Here is a 12541-nt window from a genome sequence, read left to right on the forward strand (position 1 = left end):
AGGATCCTCCCAGGATGTGAGAAGCATGCTGAGAGTAGACTATAGACCAAACATGATTGTCACCCATTGCCTCTTTTGCAACCCACAACACCCAAAAGGAGAGAGAGAACAAAAGGGAATACACTGCCACAGAGGCAGGGTGGGTTGGGGGGATGGTGGGGGGAAGGGATACTGGGATCCGTGGTGGAGGGAAATGGGCACTGGTGGAGGGATGGGTATTTGATCATTGCATAATTGAAACCCAAGCACAAAATTTTTTTAAATTTTATTTATTTTTTTTATTAGTGAAACACCATGAGGTACAGTTATAGACTTCTAAATTTGTGTGCTTGGGTTTCAGTTATACAGTGATCAAGTACCCATCCCTCCACCAGTGCCCATCCTCCCCCACCACAGGTCCCAGCATCCCTCCCACCCCCCATCCCCCCCCCCCCCGTCCCACCCTGCCTCTGTGGCAGGGCATTCCCCCTTGTTCTCTCTCTCTTCTTTAGGGTACTGTGTTTTGCAAGAGAGGCATTGAGTGGCAATCATGTTTGGTCTATAGACTACTTTTAGCATGTCTCTCCCACCCTGGGAGGGTCCTCACAACACCTTTATTTGGTGTTCTCTTCTCTATCTGAGCTTCCTTTTCACCTAGCACATGTGGCTGGCCTTCCAGTCATGGAGCAAAATTCCTGGTACTAATCTCAGCCATTCCTGGGTGTTAGTCTCCCGTTTTGTTGCTTTATGTTCCCCAGATGAATGCAATCTTTCTGTGTCTATCCTGCTCTTTCTGACTCATTTCGCTTAACATGATACTTTCCATGTAGTACCACTTGTATGTAAATTTCATAACTTCATCTTTTCTAACAGCCACATAGTACTCCATTGTGTAAATGTACCAAAGTTTCTTTAACCAGTCATCTGTTCTCGGGCACTCAGGTTTTTTCCAGATTCTGGCTATTGTAAAGAGTGCTGCAATGAACAAACAATGGCAGATGTCACTTCGACTATACCTTTTTGTCTCTCTGGGATATATTCCCAGGAGTGCTATAGCTGGGTCAAATGGGAGATCAAATTCTAATTTTTTGAGAATCGTCCATACTGTTTTCTGAAAGGATTGGACCAGCCGGCATTCCCACCAGCAGTGAAGGAGGGTCCCTTTCTCGCCACATCCGCACCAGCACTGGTTGCTTTTGTTCTTGTGGATGTGGGCCAGTCTCTGTGGTGTGGAATGATATCTCATTGTTGTTTTGATCTGCATCTCTCTGATGATTAGTGATGTAGAGTATTTTCTCATGTGCCTTTTTGCCATTCGGATTTCTTCTTTGCGAAAGTTTCTGTTCATTTCCTCGCCCCATTTTTTGATGGGGTTGGATGTTTTCTTCTTGTGGAGTTTAACCAGTACCTTGTATATCCTTGATATCAACCCCTTGTCGGATGTGTATTTGGTGAATATTCTTTCCCATTCTGTAGGCTGTCTTTGTATTTTGGTCACTGTTTCTTTTGAGGTGCAGAAGCTTCTTAGTTTAAGATAGTCCCATTTGTCTATCTCTGTTTTCACTTGCTCAGCCAGTGGTGTGACATCTTTGAAGATACCATTAGCTTCAATATCATGGAGAGTTTTGCCAACTTTGTCTTCAATAAACATTATGGATTCTGGTCTGATGTTGAGGTCATAAATCCATTTCGATCTTACTTTTGTGCATGGCGTTAGGCAGAGATCTAAGCCCACTTTTTTGCATGTAGCCGTCCAGTTTTGCCAGCACAATTTATTAAAGAGGCTTTCCCTGCTCCATTTCACTTTTCTTGCCCCCTTATCGAAGATTAGATGATTATATGTTTGGGAGGAGATGTCAGTATATTCAGCTCTGTTCCATTGGTCTGCAGCTCTGCCTTTGTTCCAGTACCATGCTGTTTTGATTATTACTGCTTTGTAGTAGGGCTTGAGGTTAGGTAGGTTGATTCCTTCCATTTTCTTTTTCTCAAGAATCCAAGCACAAAAATTTTTAAGTCTACAACTGTACCTCATGGTGTCTCACTATTAAAAATAATAATAATAATAAAACAACCAACCCCTATCACTCTTTCGTTCTCATTCCCTTACCCCCACTCTGAGGGCTGTAAATTTCTCTTTGGTGATAGTAAACTATGTACCTACCTTACTTAGTTACTGCAGATAATTAGGACATGACAGTTACGCTTCCTCTGCAGGGATAATTTGAATTGTCAGAATTTAAATGGTAACAAGTTAGAATTTAAATGGTGGTATGAGTTGGGAAAGGCAGCAGAGCTGGATAGTGAAAAGTACTATGTGAAAATAGTGGGTTAACATGAGAGCTCCTTCACTATGACTCCAGACAGTCATTTGCCTGAATTAGACAAATACGGCTAGAAGTTGTGGCCAGAATATCAGTGTAGTAATAAAAAATGATTAAAAAAATAGAATATTAATGAAACTACTGGCATGAGTTTTATTTTCAGATGTACCTATAACTGACATTTAAAACAACTCCCACTTTAAAAAAAATTAAAAATTAACAGTGTTTGCTCAGTTTTATGTTCTTAAAAGCACTTCTGCTTCTTTCTTGGGAATTTAATGCTTAACTTTTGGACATTTGTCTTTGTTTATAGCTTTTGTTGGTGTTATAGGATGGTGAACCCCAGCTCATTTACTGATAGTATTTCTACTTTTTCTATTGCACAATCAGATACTGCGTTTTATGAAGTTCTGTTAGAATGATATAACTAATTATCAGAAATTCTTTGTTGTAGTTTGTGTACACAGCTCTATTTTGGTTGTATAAGTCATGATCAAGCAGAATATGCATGAGTCATATATTAGTAGCACAGATTATGACTAGTTAAACTTGATCCTGCTTATCTAGAAGATAGTAACATAAAAGCAGTTATACAGGTATTGACTGCTAGACTGAAATGACATGCTAAGAATGTACATACATCATGAGTGTTTTTTTACAATGCAGGTAAATTGTGCATTTTATATTTGTCACTTATCATTCCTATTGAACATATTTGCTATTTCAAAACAAAATATGTAAAATATATGTGAAGTACATTCCACTTTGGAATTGCTTGAATCCCAACTTGGGGTGGTAATTCTTTTCTCTCACTTGAGGTGGTTCCTTCTTCTCTGCTCCTCCTATTTCCTTAAATAAAATATTTTACTTTCAAAAATTAAAAGTATATGTGAAAAATGGAGTGTTATTAATATGTCACTCCCATTTGTTTTTGCCAAGAAGAAATGTTTTATCTGACTGCCTTTATAAAACGTGAATGCCTCTTCTTTTTCCTATATAATGCAGAAAAGGGAAAAAAATAGTTAAAAAATATTCCAAGAATTTTGCCTCTTTTTGTTTAACACTAAGTTGTCTTCATCCTCAGTTATTTTAGAAGAGCCATGAAAAAAGGCATGTTAAGTCATCAGGCCAATGCATACCCTACCTTTGTTGTTTGTAAATCACAAAATACATAGCAAATAATGGGTTAATTAAAGTCAATGTTAAGAATTTTATGGGGTTTTAAACATTCAAAAGGACAAGACATACAAATTTCTTACTCATTAGAATTTTTCTCAATTCAGGCATAACTTTAGCTTAAATAAATGAGTTTTATTACACTTTAGTAACTGTGTTATTTGATATTGTGGACTCTTTTATCAAATTTCACTTGAATCAAGCAAGGTAACACCTGTGGGTTGGTTGACAAAAGCCTCTTTTGTTAAATGGATACCCGCAGGCCATGAGGCAATTACATTTGTAGCTTGTACTATAAAGGAGGCACTTAACTAGATCTCAATCAGTATAGCTGAGAACTAGAGGCCTGAAGCTTTTGTCCAACCCTGAGATTAGGCTTTATTTTAGCTCAGGAAGTAAACCTCTGACATAGGAAAGAAAAACAAGAATGATTTAAGGATTCATTTAGAACTTTAAAATTTATTCTTAAAATTAGCTATAATGAGACCATGGGAAAATCCCCATTTCAACAGAAGTAAAAAAGTTATGAAATTCATTATAAACATATATTTCTAGAGTAGTCACATTGGTTGACATGGTAGATTTACTAAAAAATAAAAAGGAAAATAATTTGTGAGAATTTGGTTATAAGGTATAAAATAGAATTAAGGATTTCTAAGTATGATCATTTGTAACACAATTTACTATAAATGTATTAAAGTAGGTCACTACTTTAGGAAAATTGGTATAAAAGTTTTAAAAATATACCTTAGGGTATTATTTTATCTGGTAAGATTATTAATATAGAATTTATATGATTATCACTTTTGAGATAAATGCAGTACCACAGTGAAGTGAAAGAATTGAACTTATAATTGCATGCCGAATTTGGAAAACCGTTTCTAAAAGTTTTGATAGGGAAAGGAAAAAAAATATCTAGGGAATGCAAGGTGAAATGCAAAGGGCACGTTTTCTTATATAAAAAACTTTGGTTCTCAACAAATTAAGGTAGAAGATTTGAATATTTTCTCTTGGCAACAATAGAATAACTGGTGCTGAACTTGCCTTCCTACCACACACACAAAAAACTAGAAAACTGAAGAGAATATATGAAAGAACTGTTTTTAGAGATTGTATACCAGATCCCTGAGAAAAGGGAAGCAAGTCAAACCCTGAACTTGTTTAAACTTACCTTAATGCAAGTTTCAGAAGATACAAGGAGGAAAATTGTTGAATCACCATGAGATAGACCATCACAAAACTATTCATGATTGGGTTTCAGTCATACAGTGTTCCAGCACTCATCTCTCAATGAGGGCACATTTCCCACCACCAAGGTCCCCAATTTCCCTCTGACCACCCCTCTACCTTCCCACTCCCTCCACCTCTATGGTGGCTCTCTCCTCCGTCTCCCTCTCTCTTTCTCTCTCTCCTTCTCTCTTTCCCTCCCTTCCCCCCCCTCCCCTGAGGGACATTATGGTTAGAGTGGTCAGAGTTCCCTGCATATATCCAGAGCATTCAGCAGGAAGTCTGGAATTGCATGCCTCACAGGAGTGTAACACAGTCTTCAGACTACAGTGTAAGATAGACCCAAGCTAACAAGCTTCAAAACAAGACTTTAAATAGGAATAAATAGATCCACACCTAAATTAACTGCCTCCAGCAAAACTCACTTCCTCAACAGTTAACAATGTAGGAAAGATGAAAAAATAGTCCTTATAATAATGGGAGCCTCTTGCAAAAGGAAATATCAAATAGATTCAGAAACAGGCATTAAAAGCATAAAACGGGTGCTTTTAAACACCAACCTTACTTTCAAGGTTGTAGAGTAGACCTGTCTGCACACTGATGGTGGGAAATCACTGTTAAGTGACAACAGCTTTTTCTCTGGCAGGAAATCCTGCAGACAATGGTCTTTGAACCTGTAGTTCAAAACTACTGTTCTAGGGTAGAGAGACAGTGCAAAGGGAGGAGTGCTTGCTTTGCATGTAGGAGGCCCAGGTCAGCCGCCTGAGCACTGAGGTCTGAGTAGCTGCCAAGTACTACCAGGTGTGACCCCAACATTACCTTTCCTTCCTCACCAAAAATTGATGTAGAAGGGGGTATGGTGCTGCCAGCAGGTCAATCTGTACCTGGGAGGCGAGTGCACCAACAGCCTGATGGCAACGTCAGACTTTCAAATACCCCCAAATTGCGGCTGTGCCTTTGGCCACACCCCAAAAACTTGGGGAAAGTTTACCAAGAAAGTAAATGGCCAGAAGTTAGGTATGTGGGAGACACACCAACAAACCACCTCCAGCTCAGCTGTATAATTGGAGGCATGGTCTCTCTGGTTCCTGATCAAACTGCTTAACGCCATGATCCCAGAGACTCAGAAACAAATCTTGGAACCCAAAGGCTTTTGGCAGAAATGTGTCCTGTTCCTGTAGTAGGTTACTGGGGCTGGGCCACTCCAGGTTGGAATAGGTTTCGTGCCTTGGCCTGTTCCCCTTGGCTGCCCTGTGACCGCCATCCTCCAGAGGCCACTGGACAGTCAGGTTTGAGCCTGTAGTGACGAGACATGCGGGGCCTCACCAGATGGGGGTGGAACCGGCCCTTTTCTCACCATCCCAGCGAGACCCCGAATCACTGCCTACAAACGGCCTCTCTGACTCCTGATCAGGCTGATTAACTGCCATGATCCCAGAGACTCAGAAACAAATCTTGGAATCCAGCAGCTTTAGGCAGAAATGCATCTGAACCACATACAACGTGGCCGCCGCTTCAGAGCTTATTGGAAAGCCAGGTACGAGCCAGCGGTGACGGGGCAACTGCTGTCTCATGGGAAGGGGGGCGGTACTGGCTCATCCTTCACGCCCTACCGAGGTCATTAGTTGCCTCCCACAGCGGCTCTCCGGCACGGCCTTGGCTCCAGAGGCAAAAGGACTTAGTCTAGAGCCCGGCAGCTTGTGGCAGAAAAGTTAATGGACCATGTGTTAAACTATGGCGCCATGCCTCCCCAGGAGGGAAAAGGTGTTGCTCCCTTCTGCCTTCCCCCCACCCCCAGCAGCAAGGTGGCCTTAGCCTCAGCTTATAGGAAAGCCAGGTACAAGCTGGCAGTGATGGGGCAACTACAGTCTCGTGGGAGGGGGTGGGTACCAGCTTGTTCGTCACGCCCTACTGAGGTCACGAGTTGCCCCCCACGAGCGGCTCTCTAGCATAGTCATACACCAGGCATACAGAAACCAATCTCGTAATTATCTGGCTCTTTGCAGAAATCCAAAATCATTATCTGATTCTCATAACCAGCTATAGAAAACAAAGTATTTCACAATATCTTTTCAGCAATTCTGATTATCGGGGGGGGGGGAATTCTAAATAATAAGGTGCATCTTCTGTCAAAATAATGAATGTAATCAATGTAGAGAAGAGTTAAGTGGAAATCATCCACCTCACAGGCATTGGGAGGGCTGGGACGGGGGTATATTGGGGTTCTTGGTGGTGAAAAATGAGTACTGGTGAAGGGAAAGGTGTTTGATCATTGTATGACCGAGACTTAAACCTGAAAGCTTAGTAACTTTTCTCACAGTGATTCAATAAATATAAAAAGAAAATAAATAAATAAATAAAACTATGGAAAAAAAGTAAGGTGGAGTTCATGCCCAAAGCAATCAAGCTAATCAGTGGCTGAATAAATAGCAGAACTCCTACATTAAAAAAAAAAATTGATGTAGAATGGGCTAATTTAAACTTTTCCCACTTCCTTGCTCTTTTTTGCTCAAAAACAATTTTACATACCCTGAATTTATAGGTGTACAAAACAGGGATAAAAATCACACATTTACTAATAACAAAGACTATCACTTAAAAATCATTTTAGAAAAAGTATGCGACCCTAACTGGGGTCACTACTCCCTAGGCCTAGAGGATGAATATAATGAGAAAAAAAACAGTAAGTATAAAAAGTCAAAATTCCTAGAAAAAAAAATCATTGTGTAGTTTTTACATTGTATTTCGACCTACAAAGAAAAGACCGGCAAATTTGAAGACACAGGAATAGAAAGTATAGGAAGTGAAAGGAGACAAGTATCTGTGGGGGGAGAATGGATGACTCCAGTAACTCATGGAAAATTCACACACATTTTAAATAAATTTGCATAAATATTATGGAAACAGCAATGAATAGAAAAAGTGGTACTTTTATGTCCAGAGTTTTAAAAAATCACAAAATAGATCCTCCTGAATTAATATAAAGAAAGTTAAGCTAGGAAACAGCATTTCACAAATGTAGTTAAGGTACGTGGCCTTGCATGCAGCCTACCCAAGTTCATGCTCAAGCACTGCCAGGAGTAATCACTGAACAGAAAGCTAGGAGTAAACCCCGAGCACAGCTAGTATAGCCCTAAAGCCAAAAACCAAACCAAACCAAACAAGGCAAAAATGAAACCATTGTGTTTGGAGGAAAAGAGGAAGAAATGCAGTTAATCTAGAATTCTACACTGAAGGTTCCAAAAGTAAAACTAAAGGTATTTTCAAATAACATGAGACTGATACCCAAGTACAGTAGAGACAGTGCCAGGAATATTGCTCCATGTTTGGCAGGCTGCCTCATGAGCTGGGGGAGAAGGCAGCTGGAATATAGAAGAGATCACTAAGTGATAGTTTGGGATGGGAGATGTGTGCTGAAAGTAGATAAAGTACCAAACGTGATAGCCTCTCAGTATCTATATTGCAAACCATAATGCTCAAAAGTAGAGCATTGTAGGATAACACTCTTTTGTCTTTCCTCAGGTAGCTTAGGTTTGTCAGGTCACATCCGTCTAAGGACACTGAACTAGTATTGTAAGCAATGTCCTTTCTTTGTGAACACAGGAAGACAGTTAATATTATGCTTTGTAACTTGGGAGTTGATTGACTCTGAATAATATTTACTCCTGGGCATCTGATTTCTTGACTCAGTTGCCCTTAGTTCCTAGCACCCCAAAAGCAGGGTCCGACAAGGGACTGAATGGACCCAGGGCAAGCAGTGAGCTACCCTGGCATCGAAATGGACCAGGCCAAAGAGCCACGATACTCAACTATAAGTTGAGGGCATGATCATGGACAAATGCTGTCATGATCCAAAAGTAAGTAACAACGAGAATAGGACCCTGCTGGAGCTAGGAAGTTTAACCTGGCCTGAGGACTGTGGAATGTATAGTGAGATGTTCTCAGGAAGAACCAAACTAAATTCATATCTCTAACTGTGCTCATACAGAATGGCATTGCTAGAAATATTAGAAGTAGATTTATTACAACTATTTAAGTAGATTACTGAGGGAAGAACACACCCTTGTTGGGATCCCACCCTTGAGCGGATCTCCTAGTAATCTGAAGTAATCTCTGTAGATGAGATTTTATCCTTGAGTTAATCTCCTGGAGGAGTGGTCTTACCTCTCTTTGTTGATTCGTCAGTATTCAACCCACCTTTATGTCACTACCTCATGTGACTGCTATATAAACTAAGACGTAAGCTCGGAGAGGGGAGTCAGAAGCGAGAGAGCTTGGGCTTCAGAGATCCAGAGTCAGAGCCAGAAGGAGAGAGGTTCCAAGATGGGGCCCAGGAGAGAAGGAGGCAGAGAAAGACAGGAGTGAAGAGGATTGGAATAAACTACTATTGATATAGACCAGCCTGGCCCTCGTTTCTTCTTCCGTCTGCCCTTGGCCAACAGCCATTCCGATCCAGGCCACACACAATGGCTCAAGAGCACCAAATGCAGGCAGTGAGACAGTGCCATCCAGTGAGCCCGTGAACACACAACCTTCGGCGTGATAAGATTTTACAGAGCATATGGGGGGAAATTATCTGCCATAGAGATGGGATGGGGAGTGGATGCTGGGGGCACTGGTGGTGGAAAATGTGCACTGGTGGAAGGATAGGTGTTCGATCATTATATAACTGAAACTCAAACATGAAGGTTTTGTGACTATCTCACAATGATTCAATTTTTAAAAAAATGTATTTTCAAACAAAAGTTGAATTTATTGCCAGCAATCCTATAAGAAATGCTAAAGAATGTTTCACAAAATATCAGATGAAAATTTGGTTTCACAATAGAATATAAAGGACCAATATATAAGTTACTATACTACTAGTTTATTGCTAGTAATTTATTATAGTAGTTTATTTACTAGTAATTAACTTGGCTAAAGTAATTACTAGTAAGAACAGTATTTACCCTTCCTTTGAAATGATTTGAACTTAAGTAAAAAAACAATTATCTACTGTGAAATAGGCAAAATACTTAAATACTCTAAGCTTTGACTGGGGGAAAGTTAGTGATGAAAATATAATGTTGGAAAATCCTTATATAATAAATGAAATGATACCAATATGTGAAGGCAGTAATACATTACCATAATTAAAGATGGATATATAGTATACAAATATAAAACTTGAAAAACAAGATATTCAGTATGTCAAACGGGGAAGTTAAATATATTTTAAAATCATGTTTTCTAAAATAAGAGGAAGATGGGAACAAAAAAGCACATACTACAAATTTTCTTTCACCATGTATTATGTAATCTAAATAACCGACCAAAATTTCAAGACATGTAGCATAAATTTAGGATATATTTTCAGGACTTGGGGATGAATAAAGTTTTCTTAGAATTGAAAATGCATGAAACATAATAGATGAATTGGACCTTGGCAGCATTAAAATAAGTGATAAATTAGAAAAAAAAGTTATCTAAAATAAATGCAGGAGACTTGTGCTCTTTCTCTACACATATCTAATGTGAATACATATACTAGAAGAAAATGACTGACCTGAAGGCTTTAGACAAATAATTCTTTATGGTATATGCTAAAGTTATGTAATCTGCTGTAAAGTGCTTAGTTTTACATGCTTGTAAAATTTTTCTAAAAGTAGGTGAAAATTTGCAACTCATGGTTAGGACATTAAAATACCTTCTGTAGTACTCTAATGATGGATACATGTCATTATACTTTGTTCACACCGACAGGGTGTATCAAACTGAGAGTGAACTTGAAGGTAACTATGGACTTTGGGCAATGAGGATGTGTTTAAAGGGAATGACTAACATTTTGGAGGATGTCGATATTGGGTGGAAGGGTGCAGGGGGTGTGGGGGAAAGGAATAGTTGGGAAACATTTGAACTCGCCTTGAACCTATAACTACTCTAAAAATAGTCTATAAAAGGATTTCTATCATTTAAAAAAAACTGCAGTCACATTTTAAAACCAACAGAAAGAGCCAAAGAGATAGTACAAGATTAAAGGCACTTATCTTGCATAGTGCTTTTCTCAGTTTGGTTCCCAGCACTACTAGATACGGTCTCCTGAGCATCCCAGGAGTGAGCCCTGAGCACCCAACCAGGAATGAATGGTAGTACTGCCAGGTGTCGTCCCATGACCAAAAACAGAACAAAAATAAACTCAACAAAATACATTTCTTTATGTAAGGCTCTCAACTAAAAAAATCTATCAAAATAATAGTAAAAATAAATTTGCTCCCAGTACATTATTTTTACCTATTCAGTAATCAACATTATTGTGTAAAAAAACACAAATAACTTTTGAAATGTAATTTTAAAGATTGCTTATATTCTGAAATTGATATTGGGTAGATATTAATGGGCAAATGTTTCTAATGATGTTTTATTTTTTCCTGAGCAGACTGCTATGTTCTAGACTTAAACTTGTTATTTAGCATAGAATCTATATGGACATATAGGAGTAAGGGTCTTCTATAGAGAAGGTCAGCATCATTAATTTTACAAGTGATGATTTTATAATAGGTCCTTCTAGTTCTTGATGGTCATTATTGAAGTATAATGCATTAAAGATGGCCTGCACAAAGGCATAATGGGGATCTTAATTAGAATTCTGACAAGCCCACTTGAATAAGATGATGAGATTATTTGTAATTGATGTCACAATCAATTACCATTTAGTTCATCATGAGCATTCTAATAGGTCTGGCCTTGGTACTGGCCCCAGGATATTGGTGAGTGAGTGGCTGCCCTGCTTATGCTGCTGTTGAGACAGGAGGGCCCATTTTCAGTAGATTCCCAACAATCTCTCTTGAAGTCTATTAAATTAATGACCCTGTCACAATGTTTTTATCTCTTATAACCTCAGTGGAGGTGGAGGGGAGGGCGGAGTGGGGGGAGGTTTGTGTAACAAATTGTTTGGGAACCATGTGGCAAGAAAGCGAAAGGTTGTTTAAAAGGTTGAAATTTTAGTATTACCTGTAAATATTTTTTAAAAGTTACTTTATGAATAAAAATTTATTATTGTAAGTCATGTGGTATCCTTTTTATAAAAGAGTGTATGTAAGAACATTTTCCCCTGCCTCCAAAAGACATGCTTCCCCCACCTCTAATTCTAGGTGCCAAGAGGTCATGTTTGGTTAGAAGGTGATAATCTACAAAATTCAACAGATTCAAGGTACTATGGACCTATCCCCTATGGATTAATAAGAGGACGGATCTTTTTTAAGGTATCATTTTCTACTTAAAAATATAGGTTTCTATGAATTTAGGGAAAAAAATCTTGTTTTTTTCAAAATAAACTTTGAAATCTTTGAGGTATTGGTGGGTTTAACTATTCCGATGACTATGTTTATGGACCTGTTAGCCAGCATAGCTATCAACATTAATTACATCTTACCTCAGTGGACTGGATAATTGAGAATAATTATTTGCTTGAATACTATTAAGTACAAACCATCCTAGTTATAAGTTTTTCAATTCAACCTTGTATACAGATTTGCTATCTAAAGCATTATTTTCCTGTAGGGAAGACTATTACTGAAAAGTAAGGAGAAAGTGCTTAATTATCTTGACACAGAAGGAAGAGTGAATGAAGAATATGATTAAATAGTATTACTTATATTCAATCACATTTTCATTCCACAGATTTGGCCTCTGAATGATTTTGGATTTCTACGTGACAGCCCTAACGGTCATCGATTTTCTGATGATTAGAAAGCATTTTTTTGATATTATTATATCCTGTTCAAATGAATTTATTATTGCCACGAAACCATGTACTAATAAACTATTTGCTATTCAGTTTTAGTTATTTTTTTATTTTT

General features: G+C 38.5%; 1 protein-coding gene across 3 annotated transcripts in view; it reads left to right on the forward strand.

The window, feature by feature from the left end:
• Positions 1–12524, forward strand: part of IMMP1L (inner mitochondrial membrane peptidase subunit 1) — an 85839-nt gene extending 73315 nt beyond the window's left edge. For all 3 annotated transcript variants that reach the window (XM_056136270.1, XM_056136278.1, XM_056136260.1), the window contains 2 exons: positions 11834–11944; positions 12363–12524. In XM_056136270.1, the coding sequence (XP_055992245.1) occupies positions 11834–11944; positions 12363–12431 (180 nt within the window). In that variant the 3' untranslated portion in view covers positions 12432–12524. The remainder of the gene's footprint in view (positions 1–11833; positions 11945–12362) is intronic.
• Positions 12525–12541: the final 17 nt, after the last annotated feature.

The sequence above is a fragment of the Sorex fumeus genome, unplaced genomic scaffold (assembly GCF_029834395.1).
Source record: "Sorex fumeus unplaced genomic scaffold, SorFum_2.1 ptg000007l, whole genome shotgun sequence".
NCBI lineage: Eukaryota > Metazoa > Chordata > Mammalia > Eulipotyphla > Soricidae > Sorex > Sorex fumeus.